General features: G+C 36.5%; 3 protein-coding genes across 4 annotated transcripts; 2 read left to right on the top strand and 1 right to left on the bottom strand.

Moving 5' to 3' along the window:
* Positions 1-241: 241 nt before the first annotated feature.
* LOC18427120 (Galactose oxidase/kelch repeat superfamily protein) lies at positions 242-2,504 on the top strand. The gene has a single exon (XM_006836176.4). The coding sequence runs from the start codon at positions 891-893 to the stop codon at positions 2,277-2,279; it is 1,389 nt and encodes a 462-aa protein (XP_006836239.2). The 5' UTR covers positions 242-890; the 3' UTR covers positions 2,280-2,504.
* A 5,555-nt stretch (positions 2,505-8,059) lies between these two features.
* Positions 8,060-12,008, top strand: PPD6 (thylakoid lumenal protein (Mog1/PsbP/DUF1795-like photosystem II reaction center PsbP family protein)). 2 transcript variants are annotated; one of them, XM_006836177.4, is made up of 3 exons: positions 8,060-8,630; positions 9,477-9,793; positions 11,752-12,008. In XM_006836177.4, exons 1-3 carry the CDS (start codon positions 8,108-8,110, stop codon positions 11,920-11,922), a joined length of 1,011 nt encoding a protein of 336 aa, XP_006836240.2. In that variant the 5' UTR covers positions 8,060-8,107; the 3' UTR covers positions 11,923-12,008. The 2 variants fall into 2 exon arrangements, with proteins under 2 accessions (XP_006836240.2, XP_088713710.1); XM_088857584.1 differs by lacking the exon at positions 11,752-12,008 and adding an exon at positions 10,922-11,255.
* Positions 12,009-14,841: 2,833 nt separating this feature from the next.
* On the bottom strand, positions 14,842-21,482 carry LOC18427122 (bZIP transcription factor 17). Its single transcript, XM_006836178.4, has 2 exons — positions 19,261-21,482; positions 14,842-15,441 (listed from the first exon to the last, which is right to left on the bottom strand). The coding sequence occupies exons 1-2, from the start codon at positions 21,164-21,166 to the stop codon at positions 15,029-15,031; spliced, it is 2,319 nt and encodes a 772-aa protein (XP_006836241.1). The 5' UTR covers positions 21,167-21,482; the 3' UTR covers positions 14,842-15,028.
* Positions 21,483-24,025: the final 2,543 nt, after the last annotated feature.

The raw sequence follows: 24,025 nt of genomic DNA on the forward strand, positions 1-24,025 counted from the left end.
ATCAAAATCCATCACCATTAAGTCTATAAGCCACCTTCTCATGAGAGAGAGCGTGGAGCATATTATATGTTTACTATCTCAGGCACAAGACTTATTAGGGAGGATTTCTCAATTTAAAATTTGAAATTTAAAAAACCCAATAAATCACTAGATTGTTATCTGAAAAAAAAGGATTTGAGTTCTCCATCTCGCCCCTTGAAAATTTAAAAAGTTTCTATACAACCTTGAGATATTATTTTTCAAAAAATTGATCAAATTATTCATAAATATGAACAATTTAATACCTTTGCCTTTTGTTTTTTGACTTACTTTCAAAATACCCATAAAAAAACACATGATCTTGAATGGGAATTTTTACACATGGGTAGAATGTTAAATAGTTAATCTCCCATGAATATTTATATCAATTTTCCTTCTAAGCGCAATACATTAATCTCGCCATCGAAAATTTAAAGTTTCTACACAATATTGAGATAATATTTTTACAAAAAATCGATCAAATTATTCATAAATATGAACAATTTAATACCTTTACATTTATCTTTCGATTTAGTTTCAAAATACCCATAAAAAAAAAACATGATCTTGAATGGGAATTTTTACAAATGGGTAAAATGTTGTTAATCTCTCATGAATATTTTGATTTATTGAGGTTAGTCTATATATTGAAGAGATTAAATCTTTGAAGTCCTAATAATTCTTGTAAATTGGGAGACGAAGTATTTGGACAGTAATCCCGCGGGAGCACTAAATCTTTCGGCTTATTTCAAGAGGGGCAAGGGCACTCCGGGCATTCCACGAAAATAATGAGGGCCCATCAAGGAGCATTTCAGTAATTTAGACCACGGACGTAAAATCCCATTAAACTAGATTTAAGAATCGCCTGTTATATGCTTTCACGTCCACTGAGTGAGCAACGCAAAGCCATGGCCTGCAAGGCCGATCGCTGTCACTCCAAGGGGGGTTTCTCAAAGCTCGTAAAGTCTTGCTGGCCGGAAACGTCGCCAGAAAACAACCGTTTTCCGGCCTTCTTCGAACCAGTGCGGCCAAGGAACCCTAGAAACCAGCCTGAAAACCACCAAACCTCACTGGAAAACCACAAAATCCAGGCCTTCTCAGCCTTGCCAGATGATATCGTCATAGAATGCTTGGCCAGATTAGACCGCTCATCGCTCAAATACGCCATGTCCGTCTGCAAAAAATGGTCGGAAATCATGGATTCAGAGGCCTATTTCGAGCTACGCCGAACCCTAGGCCTGGTGAGAGAGGGCGCATGGGCCTTTGATCAAGCCCTAAGCATGGCGGCCTTTTGCACTGAGCCCTCGAGCCCATGGACCCAGATGGAGCCCCGTGGCTCGGGCGGGCTCGTGAATGGCACGGCGGTGGTCGTGACGGTAGGGCGCCGAGCTGTAGTCCTGGGTTCGGATGGATGCGTTCTCAGCTACGACCCGTGGTCCGGTCGTGTCCGTACGTGCGAACCCATGCCCTGTAAAAGAAAGAGGTTCGCCGCCTGCTCCATTAACGGCAAGGTATATGTGGCCGGCGGCTCTGGCTCGTGCGCAAAGCGTGTGGACGAATACAACCCTTTGACGAACAAGTGGAGGGCGATCGGCGAGTTACCAGAGCCTCGCTATGGCTGTGTCGGCCTGGCCATCGGAAAGTGCTTCTACGTGATAGGCGGGCTCAGCCTCAAGGCAAGACCGGCCAGGCTTGGGGTTGCAGACGAATCAGAGAGCTCTAGGGTAAGGGTTTCAGAGGAACCAGAGAGCTCCAGAGGCAATGTTGCAGAGGTTTCTGAGAGCTCTAGGGTTAGGTTTTTGCAGCGTTCAGGAAGTTCTAGGGTTTCGGGAGGGAGGGGAGCGGGGGTTGTGTATGGTAGGGGCGGGGGGTGTGTATGGGAGGGGTGGGGGTACGTGAACAGGATGGATGTGTATGATGTGGAGAGGAGAGAGTGGGTGGGGAGGAAGGCGATGCCAGCGGGGGGTTGTGTAGTGTCGGGTTGTGTATCGGGGGGTTGTGTATACTTGGTGGTCAGGGAGGGGGTGGGAGTGGCGCTGTGGAGGTGGGGAGAGAGAGGGGAGTGGGGGAGGGTAGGGATGGAATTTAGGGTCGAAGGAGGGGCGAGGTTGGGGTGCTGCGGCGTTGAGGGGAGGGTGTGGGTTGTGTACGGAGGGAGGGTGGTGGTTGTGTATGATACTCGGACGGGGGAGTGGCGGAGGGGGTTAGACTTGCCACCGGCCTGGAAAGGGCCGGCGGTGTGTGTGGCGTTGAGATGGTAGAGAAAAGGAGAAGTGCAGATCCAGTAAGAAAACCTTATTGGGTTGTATGCGGTTAGAGAGAGAATATTGCCTTTGAAAATAAAGGGTAGATTGGAGACTTCAGAGTGGGAATTAATGTTGGGTAAATTATTTTTTGTATCATTTTTAAGGATTGTAATTTTTGTCTCCTTTTTAAGGATTGTAGTAAAGAGCTTCCAAAATAATTAAATGGGCTACAATTTTTAATGGTGTGGAGAGAGGGTATTTCACTGTAATTTCAATGGTATGGAAAAAGAGAGTATGCTGGCATATGGTCCTGTTTCGAAAGGAGAAGTTTTTAGGGCAGGGCCGAACAATCCAGCCCTAAAAACTCACGTTTGAGCTGGTATTTTGGCGTCATTTGGTTAATTGGAAATGTATTCTCTAAAAAATATATCACTGGTGAAATATATTACTTGGAAATGGATGATTACAATGGATTATTTTTGGATGCAACTTGGGAAATATATTACTATTATTTGGCTATATCTAAGTGCATCGGTGGTGAAACGATGCTCGGGTGTGGACAACGTTGCTCGGGTGTGAACAAAGCGGAAGCGAAAATGTAGATTTGAGTTACACAAATATTGGTGAGAATCGAATGCTTCGAATACTTGAAGACGAAAAAGAAGCGAGAATTTAGGTTTGAATAATGGAAATATTGGTGAGAATCCAATGCCTTGAATACCGCATAGGGTGAGTCAGGCCTAAAATTAGGGCTTATTTGGGAGGATCGAGCCCTAAAAACTCGACCTTATCCAAAGTGAAGCCTCTTTAGTCCAAACCCCTAATCATTTAAGGACTATTTGGGGGGACATAAGAAGGTGGACAAAATCATTCACTCCAAATGGACACACATAATTGTGTCTCATGCGTCTATTTGGAAGACCACCGCCCACTATGAGTAATTTGTGTGGAAATGGGCTTCAATTCTCAATCATGTTACTTATTTTTATTTGAAAAAGAATTTGATTAAAGGGTGCAGTTTCTATAAAGTTGCAACCTTAAACAATTCAATTAAAGCGAATCTTAAAATTTTATCATTACATGTAATTTTGTTGTAAAAAATTCTTAGTATTATCTTAAAATCTATTTTCATACCTAATATATGAAAATCTTGAAAATAGACGGTCTAGATAATGTGTTGCAAGATGTATTATTTTCAAGATTCAAAAACTTTTTTTTTTTCATATTCATACATCTTGATGTCGAGATGATCGATTAGAGGGTCTTTTCAACTTTAAAACAACATTTCCAATAGACATCTGTGATTCTGCATTATAAGGTTGCAACCTTATAGAAACTTTTCCTTGATTAAATGAGCTTTATATGAGGTGTCGATTTTATACTATAAAAACAATGTGTACTCAAAAAAATTTATCGAGAAAGTTGTTTTGATGTTGAAAAACCTTCCAATTGATCATCTCGATTTCTAATGTATAGATATGAGATAGAAATGAATTTAGTTCTTCAAATAGTATATTTTGTAACATATTATCCAGACCATCCAATTTGAAGATTTTCAAATAGATGCGTTCATTCGCACTATATTTTGATCGTCAGACTTTATAGTTACCAATGGAAATATAGTTTCAAGACATCTTCATGGCTTTAGTCATTAGAACTGCATCTTCCAGCAGGGTTTAGATGGATGCTAGACTTATTACCTTTATTATTCAGATTGAGAGCAGCTCCAATTTATAAATTATTTATCCTAGTGGCAAAGTATTTTGTGGGGCAGCTTAAGCTTTGTAAAGTACAAATCTCACCCTAAAATGAATTGTTGCTGCCAAAGAAATTGCTATCTCACTCACCAAGGCAACAATGAAGTTTCAATGCCATAAAAATTCCGCCATTATCTTTGACTTTCACAATCATATAACTTATAAAAATGAATTTCAGCCCTAAAAACAGTCTATTTTATTTTGGACCACCTATTTTAAGTACTTACAAATAAGTTGTTTATAGTATGTTCGAAAGCAAGCATATCTACACATGCTCTGTTGAGGAAACAGGATGCATGGGGGATTTTTTTTATCTTAAATGTTGGGATCCATTTGAATTACCCAATCTTTATTCTTTTTTCTTTAAAGAAAAAAAAAATGTTTAAATTTTGAGTTCTACAACAATTAGATCTTGTCATTCAAAATTTAGACATTTCATATACAATATTGGGATATTATTCTTGTCGGACACTTGGAACATGATTTTTTTTTTTTTATTTCAAAGGTTAGTCATTAGATTTAAATATTTAGATTCCAAAATTTCCATTCCTAAAAAAAATACTAGGGTGGGGATTGTTGGACGGAGTAAATGGACAGTATGCTCCTAAAGGAGTATTGAATATTTTTCACTTGTTATAAATCTAGGTCAAAATAAGAACCGCACCTAAATTCCTTGACATCCCCTTATTCCACTTTATTAAAGAATGATGGTATTTTTGTTGGGGGTAGGGAAAAAGATTTTAATGACTTTAGTCACAATGCACGTGACCAAAAGCAAGTTCCATGTGATTTTATGGCTACAATGTGATGAGAGATGGCCTCTCTCTCTCTCTAAAATATGTTTTTTGTTTTAATGTTTCTCTCACTAAAATATGTTATGGTGGGAACCAATCACATTGATCACATCAAGAATCTATTTGAAGCTCTACTTGTTTGACCATTACAAGCAAGGTACTCCATTTATTAGTCCTCTATTCCCTTCTTTCTCTCTCTAAATATTTGTAAGGAAAATTGTTTCATGCGGAGTTGGATCTCATTTCTATAATATGTGGACCAGAGGTATAAAACATCCATTTTAAAGATAGGTGGTCCATCTAAAACAAGTGTAAGTAACCGTCTAAATATTTTTTTGATATAATTATTATTTCTAGTTTTCAAAACAAAAAAACTATAATTATGATCTCTATGTTAAAGATTATATATTTTTTAAAAATTAAGATCAAATTATATTAAAAAAATATATTTATTGCCAAGCGGCTGGCTGCAGAGTAACCGTGTCCTATTACTATTTGACTATTGAAAGCCAGATACGGCATTCAATAGTTCTCATCTCTCTCTCTACTCACCAAAAAAAAAAAAAAACAAAGTCCTCCCTCTCAATTTCAGTTTGTTGGGGTGGATGGCACCCAAGTCTAATGTTTTTGGGCATATAAATTCTATTCTAAAGGGGCGGTTGGGAGGCAAAGTTTGAAATCAGGCCAGCCCAAGCCCAAGTCTGACCAGAAAATGTGTAAAGGAGGCCGGGCCGGTGCCAGTTATAAGATTAAATATTTTTGTGATGGGCCAGTGCTATTTTCAGCATGGGCCGGTGCTAGCCCTGTCCCTAAGAGGGCCCGGCCCAAAAATGCCTCCGGCCCATTAACCCCACCAATCGTTGCCTGCGGGCCTTATTATGTGGGCCAAACATCACCGAAAACTTGGCCCAACGGGAAAGGCCACATGCCAGCCCGGGCTCTATGAAGTCTCTCTCTAATGGAAAGGCCACATGCCAGCCCAGTTGGAAACTCCACTCTCGAATGGAGTGGGGACATTGGTGGTTAGAGGGACCGATATCTCAATATAACATCCCACCATCCATTCCTACTGTTAACATGTCAAAAAAGAAAAAATATTTCTTTCAGGGATGTTATGATGGAATCCAGCCCTATGTATCGAACACATCAACACGATCTCTAGTCCCTCGATTAGAAGACTTATTGGTAGGATTTTCTTAATCTGATATTTTGGGAACCACTTAACACTTACTAAATGCTTATTCCTAAAAATATGAAATTTTAAGTTTTCTAACACTTAGATTTCGCTATCTAAACATGGGATGGTCTCTGTTCAACTTTCAAGTGTATAGAAAGTACAATTAGGAATATTTTTTATTGAGGTCAAACTATGAGTTGAAAAGATTACATCCCCAAATTTTGGGATTTTAGATTAATTCTATTTGAAATTTTACCCAATTGAGTAAATAGACATTTTACTCCTGCAAGAGTAGAATATCTTGTGGATATAGCTAATTCGGTTGGTAGAAGTAGATAAGTTTTGGTAAGTTTTGGGGAAACAAGTGAGAACCCCAAAATATTAATGCTATTGGACTAGTCGACACTTCGCATTGGAGCTTCCAAGTTATTCAAATCCTCCCTGTTAAGTTCAACAACGTTTATTTTAGTTGGACGGTACATATTTGATATAATTTCTAAAACAATGTTAAAATTTAGTATTTTTTTAAAAACAATGTCAAATCTATATTGTCGCCGTATAAATTATTGCAACCTTACTTCTATAGTTAAGGTTCTCACCTTGTATAAACATTTTTTTCTATTAAAGAGGGGAAGAATGATGAAGGGAGCCAACTTCTCTATCTTAACTATTATAGCTCCAAGCATAACACCATGTGATCATGTAAAATAGTTGGATATGGCCGCGGCTGCACCATGATCGTGTGGAGAGTATTTCATTCACTCCTCAAATCGACCCTTTATGATTAAAAAAAAATGATTTTTTGAGCTTTAAAGATATTCCATCTTGAATGTCATCTTACCATATAATTTAATTTCAACAAATGGGTGATCAACAAAGTTGGGAATGTTTTAAGAGCTCCTAATCTAATTTTGAAATGGAGAACATGTTCCAAGTGTTCTTTGAGTGTTTTTGGGTCCTGAAATCTATGAGCAAAATGGAGTTGAAGTGCAACCATACGAGTCTATAGTGTAGGTGCGGCTACCCCCCCATATGAGGACTAAGGGCTGGAATGGTGTACTTGCGAGGTTTATTTACTATTTATTTTTAAGGGTGAGTTTTGTATAAGATGTCAACCTTATACTATTCATGCAAGGTATGCCTCAAAACTACGGTGAAAATGCAATTTCATGCCATAAAGCCTTGCATGCAAGGTATGCCTCAAAACTACGGTGAAAATGCAATTTCATGCCATAAAGCCTTGCAATAATATGAAAAATTATTGTTGCCTCCAATTATGAAATTTGAAGTTTAAAAAATAGTGACGATCAAACAAATCTATAAACACTTTAAAATCTTGAAAATTGATGGTCCATATAATGTGTTAGAAGATGAACTCTTTTTAGGATTAGAAATGCCTTTTTTTTCATGTTTATGAATTTTGAGGTCGAGATGATCAATTTGAGGGTTTTCTAATATAGGAATCACTAATGGATTTTTTAGGTCCATCTTATCTATACATTATAAGAACTTTTTGATATTTTTAATGACAAATTTATATATAAACTTGTAAATATATATGTTATTACTGTATCATCTATATTTTGAGCTATATTTTACAGAGGTTTTACATTTGCATCCTCCCAGGGCATAAAACACCGATCTTAAAGATAGATGCAAATGGGTGGTCTCTATAAAACAAAATCTAAACCAATGGTCTAAATATTTTCTTTATAAATTATTATTTTGAGTTTTAAATTTTATTTTTTTACATATTCATAATCTCCATGTTAGAGATTATATATTTCTTTAAAATTAAGTCCAAAATCCGTTTCAGAAATAGATTTTTAAGACGGTACTCATTTCTACATATAAGCCGTAACCCGTAAACTATGTCCCAAGTTAGAGCACATTTGATACGCATGAAAATAATTATGTAAAACTTTCACGTGAAAAGATTCCTTCATATAATATATTTGTATGAAAGGTTTTTCATATCAAATAGTTATAAAAAATATGCTCGCACTATCTAACGTGAAAAAACTCCCATATAACAAGGCAAAGGCATTTGGAAATTTACGCCAAATCAGAGGGCATTTCCTTAACTACTCTTATCCAAGAAAATACCCTTCGTGGATGAGGACCGGAGAGCTTGGTCATTTGAACTACCCGCTTCTTTTTGCTCATCAAGCTTTCATTTCATTAATGGCGACCTGCTCTGCAACTCCAATTTCTTCCAGTTATTTTACCCCAATTTCTACCACAGACTTAATTATTCATCGAAAGACCCATAACCCGTGTCCTATTGAAGCAAATTCAAAGAAAAACTGTGAAAATTTTCGACCTCTAGGCCTCAAACCTTCTTCAATTGCTGCAAGTTCAAGAAACATAAGGGATCAGATCAGTGGGAGCTCAGAAACCCTGAATTCTTCCTCCATTGCTCCGAAATCAAGAGAAATATGGTATACTTCGATGCACGAACAATGGAGTCGACGAAACCTGTTTAAAGGACTGGCATTGCTTTGGATATTGGCTAAGAGGCCAGTGGATTGTGAGGCCAGAGAGGTTCAGGTGGGATCATACTTGCCTCCATTAGATTCGGACTCTTCCTTTGTTGTTTTCAAGGCCACCACCAAGGATACGCCAGCTCTTCGCGCTGGTATATTATTTTCTTTCAGTGTTCTGAAAATTCAGCAATTTGGACTCTGACTTGCCCAAGTCACTGAGATTGCTGCCAAGTATGGAAGCACAAAACCATGGGAACTGGCCAATTCGGTTGGTTCTCATGATTTTAATGTAATGTTTTATGATTTTAATGTAAATTTTTAGGTTGCGGCTGAGTCGCTTGCAAACTCTTTTAGGTAATTGCTTGAAGTACTACAAACTTTGAATGTGTCTTTTCTTGTTGGATTTGATTCTTGGAGAATAGTTACAGTTTGAAACCTCGCAGACCGAAATTTAGCAGTCATCATGTGTAATGAGATAACAATGAGTTGGGATTTGGAATTTTTGTGAACAGAAAATAAGAGTTGGATTTTCCCACTGAGTTATGGTCCAAATTTTGAGCTGAATTCTGTTTTTGTGATAAGTTATAGTCTAATGGGACAGACGTGGTTTTTTTATGATATTGGGTGAACAAAAAGACTGTTTATGGCCATATATAAGATTAAATTCTCACCATATTTCTAGCAAAATCAGGTTTTGAGCTCTCATGTGAGCTCCAATTTAAGCTACCATGCGTCCAGGTCTCTGTTTTCCTATCAAGTAACTATTTCCTTAAAGAATGCCTGGGCAAACCTTAGGCATAAAAATCAAACTTGTGTAAAATTTCCACAATTACTCGGCTGTTTCCCCTAATGTCTGCAATTTTCTATCATTAACCAGTCACAATTGTGTTAAAACATGAAGTTTTGTCGTTAATTGCAACAAATGTACAACCTTACCAGTTTCTAGCATTAACCAGTCACTCTTGTGTTAAAACAGTAAGTTTTGTCGTTAATTGCAGGAAATGTAGAACCGTACCAGTTTATTCTACCGCCTTCATGGAAACAAACTCGAATTGCAAACATACTATCCGGCAACTATTGCCAACCCAAGTGTGCTGAGCCATGGGTGGAGGTAAAATTCGAGGACGAGAAGCAAGGGAAAGTTCAGGTTGTGGCTGCACCTCTCATTAGACTCACCAACAAGTTGAATGCCTCTATTGAAGAGATTGGGAGCCCTGAAAAGGTTATTGCTTCTCTTGGGCCCTTTGTCACTGGCAATAGCTATGACCCTGATGAACTCATCGAGAGCAATATGAAGAACATCGATGGCCAAACGGTACGCATTCTTAATGTGAAATAATTTGGAAAGGTCCCAATGATTTCTTGAAATTTATTGCAAATACAATCACAGCCGTGGATAGTTGATAAGATTAGCCTCTACAAGGTTAAATAGAAATAATATTAGAAGACAAAGGATAATTTTACTCCCTTATACAAAGTGAATCTTAACATGCCTAGTGCTAGTTTTCTAGAGCCTCATGACTAGTGATTATCCCAACAAAAGGTGAGAAACTCAGTAATATCACTCTCTACTGAAGAAATCAGTGCTTGATATCTCTATTGCATATGTAGCCCTGGCTCTGTATTTTGCCCCCATCGATATGGATTATTTAGCTGATGCTTCTTACCATGAAACGATGATGCAAAGCTACCTTTAGTGCTATAAGGGAGTTTGAAAACAACTTCGAAATTTTTTCAGTTTGTTTCTGTTAAGATTTACTTGATCATCAAGTTAGTTATGGGTGATAAGGCCTCCTATCATTTACCTCTATCTCCAATAACTAACTTGATGATCAAGTAATTTGACTTGGTCTTTTCTTATCTTCAACAGTTTCACACTTCGGATATTTTTCAAAATTAAGGTGAAGTATGGTTTAAGAGAAAGTTTAGTCGACAAGCTTCTCTAGTACTTTATTAGTGAGGGAATGTCCACTAACCTTATGGTAGCTTGGAAGAAAGAGCTTTATGAGTTTCATTGATTTGTTGACGTGCTTAAAATACACATGCACATTGGGCCAGGTTGTGAATTTAACCCATAGTTCTATCTCTTTACTGGCTTGAACATTTCTTATCAATCTTTGTATTACACTCAGAATTTTGATTGATGTTCCTTACCATGAGACAAAGACATAAAGCCATGACCTATATCTGGTTTCAAGCATACATGAGGAATGCCTATGTTTGTGCTAACTGTTTGGTGTTTCTTTTTACTTCACCATGTGAAGTTCATATTGATTCTCACAAACACCTCTCCTCTCCACTATGTGATCTCTACCTTAACCATGTAAAACTAACATGCCACTCTTGCGAACCGAATGATGGTGATCCATAGATATGATTCTTGCACTTAAGATCAACATGGTATTGACACTCAATACTATATTATCTGGTGGCTCTCTCACAGTGCTTAAAAAATCTCCTGGCCAACATGACTCTTGCCCAAGTTGTCCTAGATCAGGAGACAGACGATTCTAGGTCAAAAAACTCTGGAATCGCTGAAGTTTCCCAATTTTCTCATAATCTTAAAATTTTTCTGGTTAAAGATTGTCCTGTCTGACTCGGACAACTGGACCAACTCAGACCCGACCAAGCCAAACCTGGAGGACTACTCTCACAAGAATGTATTGACTTTTTAAACACTACTCTCACAAGAATGTATGACTTTTTAAACACTACTCTCACAAGAATGTATTGAAACAATTGGTTTAATTGCACATATGTAAGCCATCTCCATGGAAGATCAAGCAGTTGTGGGTTGTTTGTTGCTGCTTCTTTGATAATGACTCGTCAGCCCTATCGAATAGAACAACGAGAAGAGAGAGTCACCAACCAATTGATATAGTGTCTTTTGCTTTGAAAGACTTAGCTCCCTTTCTTAAAAACAATCTACCTGCTCCATGAGTATCTCCTATCTAGATTACTGTTAAAAATGCATATCTAGAACCTAAATTAAAGCACCAGTTACAATTGTATGCTAAAGCCATGGCAGACAAAAACTAGCAAGAAAGTTCAACAGTGAGAAAGATTTTGTATTTAAACTACACCATGTTGCAACAGACGTATCATTGGCTAGCTATAAATATACTCCATTAACATCTTATCATAATTTTTATGCTAGATGAAATCTTGAAATATAGCCAACCCAAAATAATTGGGATAAGTCTCGGATGATGATGATAAAAAAATCCTAAGAAATAAAAATCCTAAGAAATAAGTGTTTGTATGCTCATGCAGTATTACACTTATAAATTGGAGACACCGTATGCATTGACGGGATCACACAATCTCGCGAAAGCCACAGCAAAGGGGAACACAGTTGTATTGTTTGTGGCGAGCGCCAACGACAAACAGTGGCCAACCTCGCAGAAAACGCTGGAGGCCATGCTCGATTCTTTCAGAATATAATCTCAAAAACAAGAAAAGTGAAAAAGGAAAATGCAAAGAATTTATAGAGTACTTAATTTCAACATTGGCTGAGTTTTTGAAGGGTCTCCTTTTGCATTTGTTACTCCATTATGTACCAAAAAGAAAGGGAACAAGGATACCACAATATAGGGAAACAAGTACCACACTAGAGAAAAACAGTAACTATGAAATAACCTTCAAATCATTATCAAAGGGTTTGCTCGGAGAAATTTTCAGGTTCGTAAATTTCATGAAGGATTTATATTGGCCTAAACCCACAAAACATTTTGTAAGATGCATGTGAAGACTTTATGTTTGCCAAAGGGATGGTATAGCATTCACATGAGATGGACGGATTCAGATTGAACCTAGCCTTATCTAAGGGCTACAAAGTAATGCCACTTTTTATTTTTATTTTTACTTGAAATTTGGGGAGTAAATTTATTTCCAAATAAAATAATAAAAGTTATTTTCAACAAAAAAATAAACCAAATACCCTTGACTGTTTTAGGTGTATTTTGGAAAATTTTCTTGTTCAAAATATTTTTTAGTATTTTTATTTAGTATGCCAAATGATTTACTTCCCAAATTTCAGGTAAAGTTAGTTTTAAATTAAAGAACAAAAATAAAAATAAGATTATTTTTTGGTCTTTGGATATGACCTTGGTCAATCTAAACATTGAAAATGATGTAGATGGGGTGAGACTTTCCCTTTGTGGATGGTTACAAAACCCACCAAAATATTTTGCAAGGGAGAGACTTCTACAGTAGAGAGATGTTTGTAAACTACAATAATATTACCTAAATGATATCCTAGACGAAGAAATTTTATGTAAATTTGGGGAGGTTATCAGCTTTCAGAAAAACTGAGAATATCAAATTTATTTCAGTTTATAAAAGAGTGGTGTTATGATAATTTTATACATGTTATGTATCTTCCAATTCGAAATTGGAAACACACTCCACTTAATAATCCTTCTTTTATTACAGTGACACTCTCTCTCTCTGTATGTATTTCGTTAATAAAATAAAAAAATATATATAAAGTGATTATTTACATTTGATTCAAAAAGGTCACAATCATTTTTGTCTTTCGAATTTCAAACTTGATTACTTGATTATTGTGAGTGTGCCATTAACTTAGTTCAAAATTCGAAGGAAGTTTTTTCAAATTTCGTAACACAACTCAAACAGCCCAATTTGAAATCGATTGAGAAGAGTCAATTTCAATTGATCCAAACAATGTTAATTACATCTATTTAATTTTCGATAGTTTATAATCAATCTCCCTCTCAAGTACATTCTAACAGGACCTTTTGTAGTTTCTATTGCAAAATTCCTAAAACAATTTGCATGGTATTTGAGATTTTTAGGTGGTTCAGCGATGAGAATTGAATTTATGATGTAGTGCGGCTAAACATAAGGGTGTCAATTGATCCGTACCAGACGTCCGGACCGATATCGGGTTTGGGTATGGGTCCAAAAATTGGACTCATATTTGGTATGGGTCCGGGTCAATGTGGACCTGGTCTAGGTCAATGTGGGCTTGATCCGGACCCGATCCGATTAGTGTTATTATATAATATTTAATTAATACTTAAATAAATATAATTATATATTTTTAATTAAATATTTAAATAATACATGTATATATTTAACATTTAAATAAATTTAATTTTTTTATTTTACTTTTTTGGAGTCGGGTCTGGGTCCGAGTCCATTCAGGTCTAGATCCAAATCCGATAACTTCAAATCGGGTCAGGTCCGAGTACCATAATTTTATTTTCAGGTATGGGTCCGGAGCTGAACCTAACCCGTTGTCACCCCTAGTTAAACATAAGCCGCTAACCACTCAATTCCATTACAGCCTTCATTGCTCGCTTATACAACACTCATACGCATGCTCTCTCTTATAGACATTTACCACGAGCAAATTGGCAAAATCATTCTCAATGTGCATTTTGGACCAAAAATTTTGCATGTTTATAGTCTAGATGAGAGGCCCATGTCACAGTCTACCCTACAACATTCATTTAACCCCTTGAAACTGTATGAGAAATAAATTTTGGATCCGAATTTTTAAGGCATATTAATATTATCTAAACCACCACAATCATAAATTTGAAAGAAAAGAAAAATTGAATATGGATCCCTACCACTAATTTGTTTTGTTCTTTGTCAATACCATTCGTCTTAATACTTTAAATATCAACAAACCCTGTCTTAATACTATAAATATCAACAAACCTTTTGAAGATAATTCATAAATCATCATCATCATTTCTTTTTTTTCTTCTACACCCAATCATTTAAATTCACCCAATTATTTAAAATTAACTGCACAAATTTTGATATGTCATTCTGTCCTATTAAAAGTCATACTCTCAATAAGATCATAAATCCTCATATTTTTTTCATCACTACTTTAAAAAAAAATCCTCTTGGACATATCACTTCCTTTTTTGAGTCTTCTACTCGAACCAATTCACACCTTCTAACAAATGTTAAATTCGCCCTTTGCCGCACATAGTCAATCTACCTAAGCCTACTTTTTCTAACTTTTCACCTATTGGGACACCTAAATTCTTCGGAATGTGTGTTCGTCTCAAATTCTATTCCTTTTTCTCTTACTTTTCATCCATCTCAACATCCTCATCTCAACTACAAATATGTTGTTTCTTAACCGTCCAACATTACGCCTCATAAACAAGAACACAATTGTCCAATAGAATTTTCCCTTCAGCTTCATTAGTATACGATAATCACATAAAACCATCTAATTCATGAATAGGAGATAGAAATAGAACTACAACAACTGGAAATATATTTCGGGGCTCAAATCCCTCAAAAACCAGGGAGTGAGTGAACCGCCCCACCGATTTCTTTTCCAAATATAAAATAGAACAAAAAAAAGAGCCATCACCATAAATCTATATATTTGATTATATGAACACAGTACTAAGAGTTGAGCTTAGTACACTATTGTTCATTTTGATTAGTAAGCACAGAGTTTGATCTCACAAAAGGGCACAAGGCAAATTGCTCCAAACACCTATGCTGCAGGTTAGATCTCTCTCTCTCTCTCTACAAAACCAACCCACTCCACTCACCTGGTAACCAGGTGAGGCTTGGATCCCTTTGGTCCCGGCACCACACAAGAGTAAGTCACATACTTGATGCTGTCTATCAAAACCACAACAAATACACGCCCTAACCTCTTGCTTGGTGGGCCCACGGAATCGTCATTGGCCTCTCTTGGGTCCACCAAAACCGAAACCACCATTCCGGGCTTAATTTCTCTCTCCTCTCCTTTTTCTCTCTTACCCCAACTCTCCCCTGTTTCATTGAGGACAGTCTTGCCAGGCAGGGGTATAGCATCATGGTACAAGAACCGCCTGTTCTTTGAAAGTGAGTTCTCGGAAGAATTGCGAGCCTTTGAAGAGGGCGTTTTCGGGATTATGGTTGTGTTCACTTCAAACTGGAAGACCTCTGTGCACATGCCCGAGCTCAGCGTTGGTCCTGAAGCAGTGCAGAACAAAATCAAGCGTCCGTAATATCAGAATCTAAGTTATCTTACTGAACTATAGAAAAACAAAGGAATGTTTTCATTAAACTTTGCAAGCAGTTACCGATCCATAGAAAAACAAAGGAATGCTTTCATGAAACTTAAGCAGCACATGATCATCTCAGTAACATGGATTCTATGAGAACCTACTCATCAAAATAGATAGAAACGAGGTTAACAGCCCTACTCTCTCTCTCTCTCTCTCTCTCTCTCTCTCTTGCAGAGAGCAAAAAGCAAGAGTCCATGTTATAGCGCCGGTTCAGCAATCTGCTGCACCATCAGAACCCTTGGACTCAATAATAGCATACTTACTTCAGTTACATTATTATCAAGACAGGATCGACTCAATTAGTGCAGTCTTGTTTGAATGACTCTTATACCAACCAAAAACCATTAGCCATTGAGCTCCTTTTGTCTATTGAAACCTCAGAAAAGAAACAAACACGGACTTGCTGATTCAACCATCAAGAAGAAATCCAAGACATGGATCCCGAAGTGAAACCCCAAGGAAAAATTGAAGCTTATACAAAGGGTTTACATGCTCTCTCTCAAGGCAAGTACATCATGGAACTTGCTGTGGTTAATGAAACACCAAAGCCAGAAAGTCATCTACCTATGATTTTTTTTTCTGAACTTTTTAGAGACTTGTTTGAAAGTTTCACTTCTTTGCCACAGTGGAATTACTAAGATCGTAAGGCATTTTTTCAGACCCAACAACTAATTGGGCTAATAGGAAAGCACAAGATTCTCATTGGTCAGAAAACTATTGAAAAATGCATAGGTATGAGAGTGTTACAGTTCAAATAAAAATACTCGGCATGCTTTATTTTCAACTAAATATTATATGGGTATAATTGTATTTTTGCCATTATAATCCATAAAGGCACATATCAATATAAACTTGCAACCTTATTTGTAGAAATAAAGTCGTAGTAATCTACACCGTAATGTTAACATGTTCAAAAAGAATAAAAAAATAAAAAATCAATAAAGGCACAATCACCATTACATACGATCTGAATTAAAGAATAAAGGCTAACGCTTGTTTAGTTTTATATGCTATGTATCTAATCCAATCTTTCTAATGTGATTGTCGCATACCAATGAAACTAAAAGAAAAGTTCTATAGGATTGCAGCAGAACCAGCCATACTTCATGAGACGGAATGTTGGGCGGGCGTCTAGAAATAACATATCCATAGAATGAGTGTGGCTAAGATGAGGATGTTGAGATGGATGAGTGCCAAGACAAGACATGATAGAATTCGGAATGAATACATTTGAGCGAACTTAGGGATAGCTCCTATAGGAAATAAAATAAGAGAAAGTAGATTGAGTGGTCTAGCCATGTGCAACTTCGATCTTGAACAACACTGATTAGGAAAGGTGGTGTGGTTCAAGTGGAAGGCTCTAAAAGGACAAGGGTGTCCAAAAGGATATGGATGAAAGTAATGAGAAGATGATTTATGGTCTGACTAAAGGTATGGCTATTGATAGAGCAGAATAGTGGAATAGGATTCATCTAGCCTACTCCAAATAGTTGGGATAAGGCTCAGATGATGGTGATGGTGTATTTAATCTTTGATTGTCACTTGAATTTCTTTTATTTTTTCATGAAAGGAAATTTTGACAGAAATGGCCCAGTGTGTAGTACACAATCCACTAACTTCCTCTAGAATTTGAAAACATAAAAAGAAGCTTGTCAATAATTAAATAAAGAATATTAGAAAATGTCAATATGTTAACACTTTTTTTAAAAAAAAAAAAATTGTTGAAGTCGTCTTAGTCCAAACATGAGAATAACTCATTTTAGAAGATTATAAAGTATAATGCTCATCTCATAAGTAATTTTCTTTTGGGGATTTATATGCAAATTTCCCATTCCTTTTTCCCAGTACAAGTGGCACACCATGTAGTGAAACAAACAGTGCTTCAAGTGCCATCAGGATTAACAAATATGCCACAATCTGGGTCCAACACAATTTCTAATCACTATATCCCTCCTGAAAGACAGAAGTACCCTAACACCCAACTTCAAAATCCTTAACAATTATTACATCTCAAGGAAAAAAGGTCCCGCTATGGCACTTAATTGAGGTAAAATACAATGTTCATCAGGTTAGGACTTAGTGGGTTAAATCGGTAACTCTGCATTACCACAATTCAAACTTATTTAATATAATATTAATCAAATACCAAAATAAATCTTAAAAATAGAAATACATAGTAAAATTCTAGAAAAGCATAGAGAGAGAGAGAGAGTGATAGAGGACCATGAGAAAGAAAGTAAAACATCAGCCCATATATTCCTGAAGTTTATGCATTGGCTTGGCTCTTAAAATTAGAATATGATTTTATTGAACTACATATTTCAAAAAGAAAATGCCAAGTTTATTATTTATTAAGAAACTTTTGAACTCGGTAAGAAAGACGTTAAAGCAAGATCGAGTCTTGCAACACAGAATAGTCCGTAGAATCTAGACAACTCAAGGTATGCTATAACCTGAGCTGTTTCTTTTTTTCTTTTTCTTTTTCTTTTGCTTTATTTTTTGCTTGTTTTCATCAAATCCAATATGAAAGTTTAGTTAATGTTGATACAGATGCTTTCGTAAATAAGCAAACTAGGAGAGCATGCCAGCTACAAATGCATGATGGACTAATAGAAGAATGAAGGCAAATATAAATACATGCATCATCCAAAAACATGTGGCACACAATCAAATAGCCAACTCCAGTAAGTCATCCCACATGAAGTAGAGGAATTCACGAGCACATGCATGGATGCTTACAATGTTCTAGCATCACTGACACCAGGGGAAGCACATTTTCAACTAGAAAATCTATGAAAACATGATCAATAATAGTATATATCACACAAAATGAAGGGATTTGATTCACATAGACTGAACATAATTCCATTCAGCTTCAAATTTGATCATTCATAGTCAAACTTCACATACAATTCCTCTTTGAGGTAATATTTCTGACTTTTTTTCCATTTTTTAATCAAAATGGAAAGAGATCCTTCTTCTTCTGTATTTATTCATCATTTCGTTCCCCTCTCAATTTTTTGGCATGATTTCGGATTTTAGTAATAAACAATCCAGCACCCAAAATTTTAGCAGTCTCGTGACAATTTGCTAAAGGCATCTGATAAACATTTAGGTAAGCCAGCACGTCTTACCATAAACTTGACATGCAATAGGCCTATGGATATATTGAGGAATGCCTATGCATATATTGAGGCATTCTAACTCAGAAATACTTAAATTAAAATTACATTAAAGTTAACACTTGGATAATGCAAATTTAGGGATCAATGTAGCTAAGAGTAAGAAATTTAATAGTCGATATGCATATATTCATTTATAAATATTGAAGCTGTAGCAAGTAATACACTGACTGTGTAGTAACAATTGGAGCACTCTCTATCTATGTTATGCCTAAATTCATAAGGAAAATGTGCATAATCTATACAATGTAGTTAAGAGTAAAAACTTTAATAGTTGATATGCATATATTCATGTATAAATATTGAAGCTGTAGCAAGTAACACACTGACTGTTTAGTAACAATTTGAGCACCCTCTATCCATGTTATGCCTAAATTTATAAGAAACATGTGCATAACCAGACAAGCAATAAAACAGTGATTACCACCAATTTTGAGCACTCTCTGTCTTATTGACCATTTTTCTCCTAAAAAATTTGCAAAGATAAAAATGCATATGCACCAAATAAGAGATAATATGTGCATTTACACAAAAGTCATTACCCGTAAGTCCCTCAAGGAACCACTCCTGGAGAGGCCCATCAATCGATGAGGCCTTTTGATTTTCCAAGTAAGCATTTCTAGAAGTGGAAGAACGAGCTCTCCGACGCAAAGTTTCTCTATATAGTGCTGCATTTGAAGCAGCAGGTATAGCAGGTGTCATAGCACTAGCAATTGTCAATCCATTTCTCAGAGCTTCACCATCTGGAGCCATGGTTTGTTTCTCACTCTCCCTTCCAGCTGAAGATGCCACTGCTTTCTCACTTGCAAGAACAGCATGAAGAATCAAATTGCCATCTATTTTCACAAGTTTATCATTTCTAGGAACATAAAGTGATGCCACCATAGGTTCACTGGCATTGTCAGGTCGCACAGATCCCTTGGTATCAGAGAAAGGAAGTGAGTGAGAGCCCCGTTCTTTTTGCTTCGCTTCCATCCCTGAGTCCCTATACCCATCTCTCTTATGCTTAGCATAATCCCAATTTTCTTTTCCAAAGTCACCATTTACAAGATCAATTACTTCTCTTTTATCTGAAGTATTTACATGATCCCTAATTATTAAAACCCTTCCTTTGGGGGGGACCCCTTGATCACTGATTTTCCCATGTCTAAAGTCTAAAACTGGAATTAGACCTCCAAAAAACAATAAGAATAAGAAAAACCCCAGGAAGCTCACGCTTGCAACCTTCTTGATTCTCTTTGATGGTTTTGAACCGTCCCCATCTTTCCCATTCACCTTCGATGATTTCCTACCTTTAGATGAAGATACAGTTTGTTGGGTTCTCAATCTAGGTATTGGGAGCAATGGGACTTGCGAACCAGGGGGAAACCCTAATCCATTTTGAGGGTTCATAGCATAAGAAGAACAAGGAACCCAAGGAAAATGGGAAGGTAACGAAGAGGGTTGTGCATATGCATTAGAAGTTGGGGAGAGCGCAATCAATTGATGCCGTAGATTCATATTTTCAGCTGTGGCAAATGAAAGCCTAGAATTCAATTCTGCAATTGTTGAATGCATGGCTCTTACCTTGTCTTCAAGCTCATCAACATAATGCTTCTTCCTCTGTCGTGAAAGCTGAGCACTCTCTCTGTTTCTCATAAGCCTCGCCTTCTTCTTCTCCTCCTCTTCGTTGTTAGAACTAGGAGATCCATCTTCTCTCGCTTTCTTCCTTTTCCCTTGAAAAGAAACCAAAGGTTCAGACTTTGAAAGCCCACTGGTGAAAGTATCACCAAAATTCATGCTCGAGCTCCCGTGCCCAGAATCTGGAGATGGCCGATCCTTGTAATCAGCAGAAACCTGACTACATTGTAGAGATTGTGGGCTCTCAGAGCCTAAAACCCCAGGATCCCGAGTTCCACAAAAACCAGTCATGGAGCTCGTGTTACCAGAATCTATCAACAATTGGTTCTTATTGTCAGTGCAAACCCTAATCTCTGGAAAAAATGTTGCAGTTTCAGAGTTGGTAACACTTTGGATCGAAGGATCACAGGAAGCCAAAACTGAACCAGAGGAATCCACTTCCGGATCTCCATTAGTATGATCTGAAGACAGTGAAGCTGGAATCTGAGACCCTTGTACCTCGATGTTGATGCTTGAATCACCATTGCTCAAATAACCAGAATCTCCAGAGTTCATCAAGGACTGGCAATTTTGACCAGAATCTGGCAAAACCCCGCTGTTATTGCCGGAACCTGGCGATGATGGCAAGAGAATATCATCAAGGTCAAAGTTAAGATCATCATCAGAGAACTCAATACCATCCATCAAAGTCTGAGGAAAATCCATATCGTTGAAGAGTCCATCTGTATAAGCCGGATCAAGGGGAGGTATTTGCAGGGCTTCGAAATCAGATGGTAAATAGTGGGGAGGAGGGTCACCAGTGACCCAATGATCCTCCATTGCTGCCATTCTAGGGCTTTCAAACTTTATAGGGTCTTCGACTTTATAAGGCTTATTCGATATAGACACTTGAATCGTGCACCCGATCAAAGAGAGCCTACCAAAACGCGATCAGAGAGAGCTATCAAAGCTTATAACCCCTTCTAAGGAAGTTCAAACAGAGCTCAAGCAAGTAGAACATTAGGGTTTACTAAAAAATAAACCCCCAGAGGAAGAGCGATATACGAAATTAGGGTTTCGCCATTGTTACGGTTTTGAACCCGAAAGTTCGAAGTAGTTAGTGAGAGAGAGAGAGAGAGGTTCAAAGTGTACTGTAGAGAGAGAGGGGTCTATGATTAAGGAAGTTGCTGGAAAAATGCCCGTGCTGCGAAAAACACGTGTGCGACGACACGTGGGAGTTTTTAACGTCCTTCGGGCATAAAGACGCTCGTCCCTATTATATGGTTGAGATTTTTGTATGACCTCGGCTTTATGGAAACAAAATAATGTCTCACCTCAAATCCTCAATTAAATCTCGATGGCCAGCTAAATTCAATTTCAAATATAGTAAAATTTAAAACTCAAAATATGGTACAGATATTACAGATACGTGAGTACCTATGTTTAGGGCGAAATGGATAGTCTTGAGCTTGAAATCGGAATTTTTATGTATAATTATAATGTTTAAGTCAAGATACTCGATAAATTGTAATTTTTGATGAGTTATAAAATGAAGCTTTATTTATTTTGGTAAGAGTTGCAACCCTAGCAAACAGGTTTTCTATTTATATTAAAAAATATATTCCTTGCACATCCCGATACGTATTTCTACATTTGTGTCCCCTAATGTATTCGATATCCATTTTAAAAATAAATGCAAATGGTTTGCCCATCCAAAAAACAGTTGAATCTAATGGTCTAAATATTTATTTCATAAAATTACAATGTTTCATTTTAAAAAAAATATTTACTTTTTTTATATTCATGATCTTTATACTAGCGATTATATGCCCTTCAAATTTGAGTCAAAAATCCATCATCCTTTAGTTTTGTACTTATCTTGATTCTTAACTCGACCTGTTGATCATTCTCCCATCTTGACCTCTCTTTTATTTCGAATAAGCTCTCTCTCTCTCTCTATCTCTCCCATCATCTCTCTCTACCCTCTCATTTTTAAATAATCTTGACCTCTCTTTGTAACCTCATTGATCCTCATCTCCCTCTACCCTCTTCTTGATACATCTCTCTCTACCCTTTTACCCTTTCTTTTTTTTTTAAATATTTTTTATCTATCTCTCTCTAGTCTCTATCTTCATTTTACCTCATCTCTCTCCACCCTCGCATTGATTCATCTCTCTGTCCTCTCTCTACTCTCATTGATTGTTCTCTCCCTACCCTCTCTATGTCCTATCTCTACCCTCTAATTAATCTAATCCAATGATTTAAAAAATTGATCTTTGATGCAGATCAGGTACCAAAAAAACCGGTTTGAATCAGTAAATTGGTGGTTTAGATCGTCGTTTAATTAAGCAGAAAAACAATAAACCAGAGAATAAACACTTGACAAAACAGTAAACTTTCAAAAAACTCATATGGTGAATCAACAATCTAGATCGCCGTTTTACTATAGAGAGTCATTGTTTTACTATGGGAACCACCAATTCCCTTTGAGACCCAACCTTTTTCAATATATACATTGAACCGTAACGGGTGGCTGATTTTCATATCAGCCATATGTTTTTTATTTTTTTTCTTTTTCACACATTTTCCTTTCTTTTGGCAAATATCACTTACAAGTAGTCTTATTACAATAGCTATTGCTTCAAATAAAATAAAACTAACAAATCCAATATCTTAAAAACCTTGATGCCACTAAACCAAATTTATCTAATCAAATAAAGTAACCATAATTATTTATGCTTGATAATATAAATATTATATAATTAAATATGGTACAAAATAAAAAGATAGTACCAGATATTACCTCAATCGGATTTATTACACTTCACACTGAGTCACCACTATCCGATGTTGTGGGATCAACGATCATCCTTCATTTCTCACGTTTAGGCCAAACCCTCAAATGAAACCATAAACTCATCTTGATTACAAATCCTAAACCTTAGGTACAACCCATGAAACCTTTAAGAGATACAAGATCTACTAACTTCTATTACCCAACCCTTTAGATCATTGAAGCAAGATGAGAGATAGAGAGATCTATTTGAAATGCCCCTATTTATATCGGCTCCCATCATATCCATCATAGATGATTGGCTATTTAAAATATTTATTTGGGTAGATGCTTGTGGAGAAGGAAGCAACCACTCAAACGCTAACTTGGTTAATTTGACCATCGTAATAACTATTTTCGAGTGATTTGGCAAGTTGTTGATATTTTTACGAAAACAGGTTCTATGCGGCCAGCCCGCGTAATGTAAAAATGCGGGCTTGGCAATAAATATATTTTTTAATATAATTTGATCTTAATTTTTAGAGAATATATAATCTTTTAATATGGAGATCATGAATATGGAAAAAAAAAAAAGTTGAAAACTAAAAATAATAATTATATTAAAAAAATAAATATCTCCATACCCTATATTTTAAAGTTTTATATCTCAATAAACCCAATATTTCAAAATATATCTTGTAACATAGAAACCTTAACTCTTATATTTTCTAACCCCTAGAATGATTTACCCACTTTATTCATTTTATTTTAACCCAAACAATTTGTTTAAAGATAACTCTTTATAAACCACATCATTTTTCTCTTCCCATGATATTTTCCTTATTTATCTTTCTTTCTCTTTCCACCGTGACTCTTCCCAACCCTTCTCTCTCTCATTGTATTACCTCTCTCCATCTCTCACATCCTAAAGTATC

The sequence above is a fragment of the Amborella trichopoda genome, chromosome 1 (assembly GCF_054954075.1).
Source record: "Amborella trichopoda isolate Santa Cruz 75 chromosome 1, AtrichopodaSantaCruz75HAP2 v2.0, whole genome shotgun sequence".
In the NCBI taxonomy this organism is placed as follows: domain Eukaryota; kingdom Viridiplantae; phylum Streptophyta; class Magnoliopsida; order Amborellales; family Amborellaceae; genus Amborella; species Amborella trichopoda.

Coding starts and splice junctions, on each gene's coding strand:
- LOC18427120 (XM_006836176.4), top strand. CDS start 891: ATGCTTTCACGTCCACTGAGTGAGCAACGCAAAGCCATGGCCTGCAAG.
- PPD6 (XM_006836177.4), top strand. CDS start 8,108: ATGAGGACCGGAGAGCTTGGTCATTTGAACTACCCGCTTCTTTTTGCT. Junction 8,631..9,476: donor TACGCCAGCTCTTCGCGCTG/GTATATTATTTT, acceptor CGTTAATTGCAG/GAAATGTAGAACCGTACCAG. Junction 9,794..11,751: donor AGAACATCGATGGCCAAACG/GTACGCATTCTT, acceptor ATGCTCATGCAG/TATTACACTTATAAATTGGA.
- LOC18427122 (XM_006836178.4), bottom strand. CDS start 21,166: ATGGCAGCAATGGAGGATCATTGGGTCACTGGTGACCCTCCTCCCCAC. Junction 15,442..19,260: donor GTTCCTTGAGGGACTTACGG/GTAATGACTTTT, acceptor GCACTGCTTCAG/GACCAACGCTGAGCTCGGGC.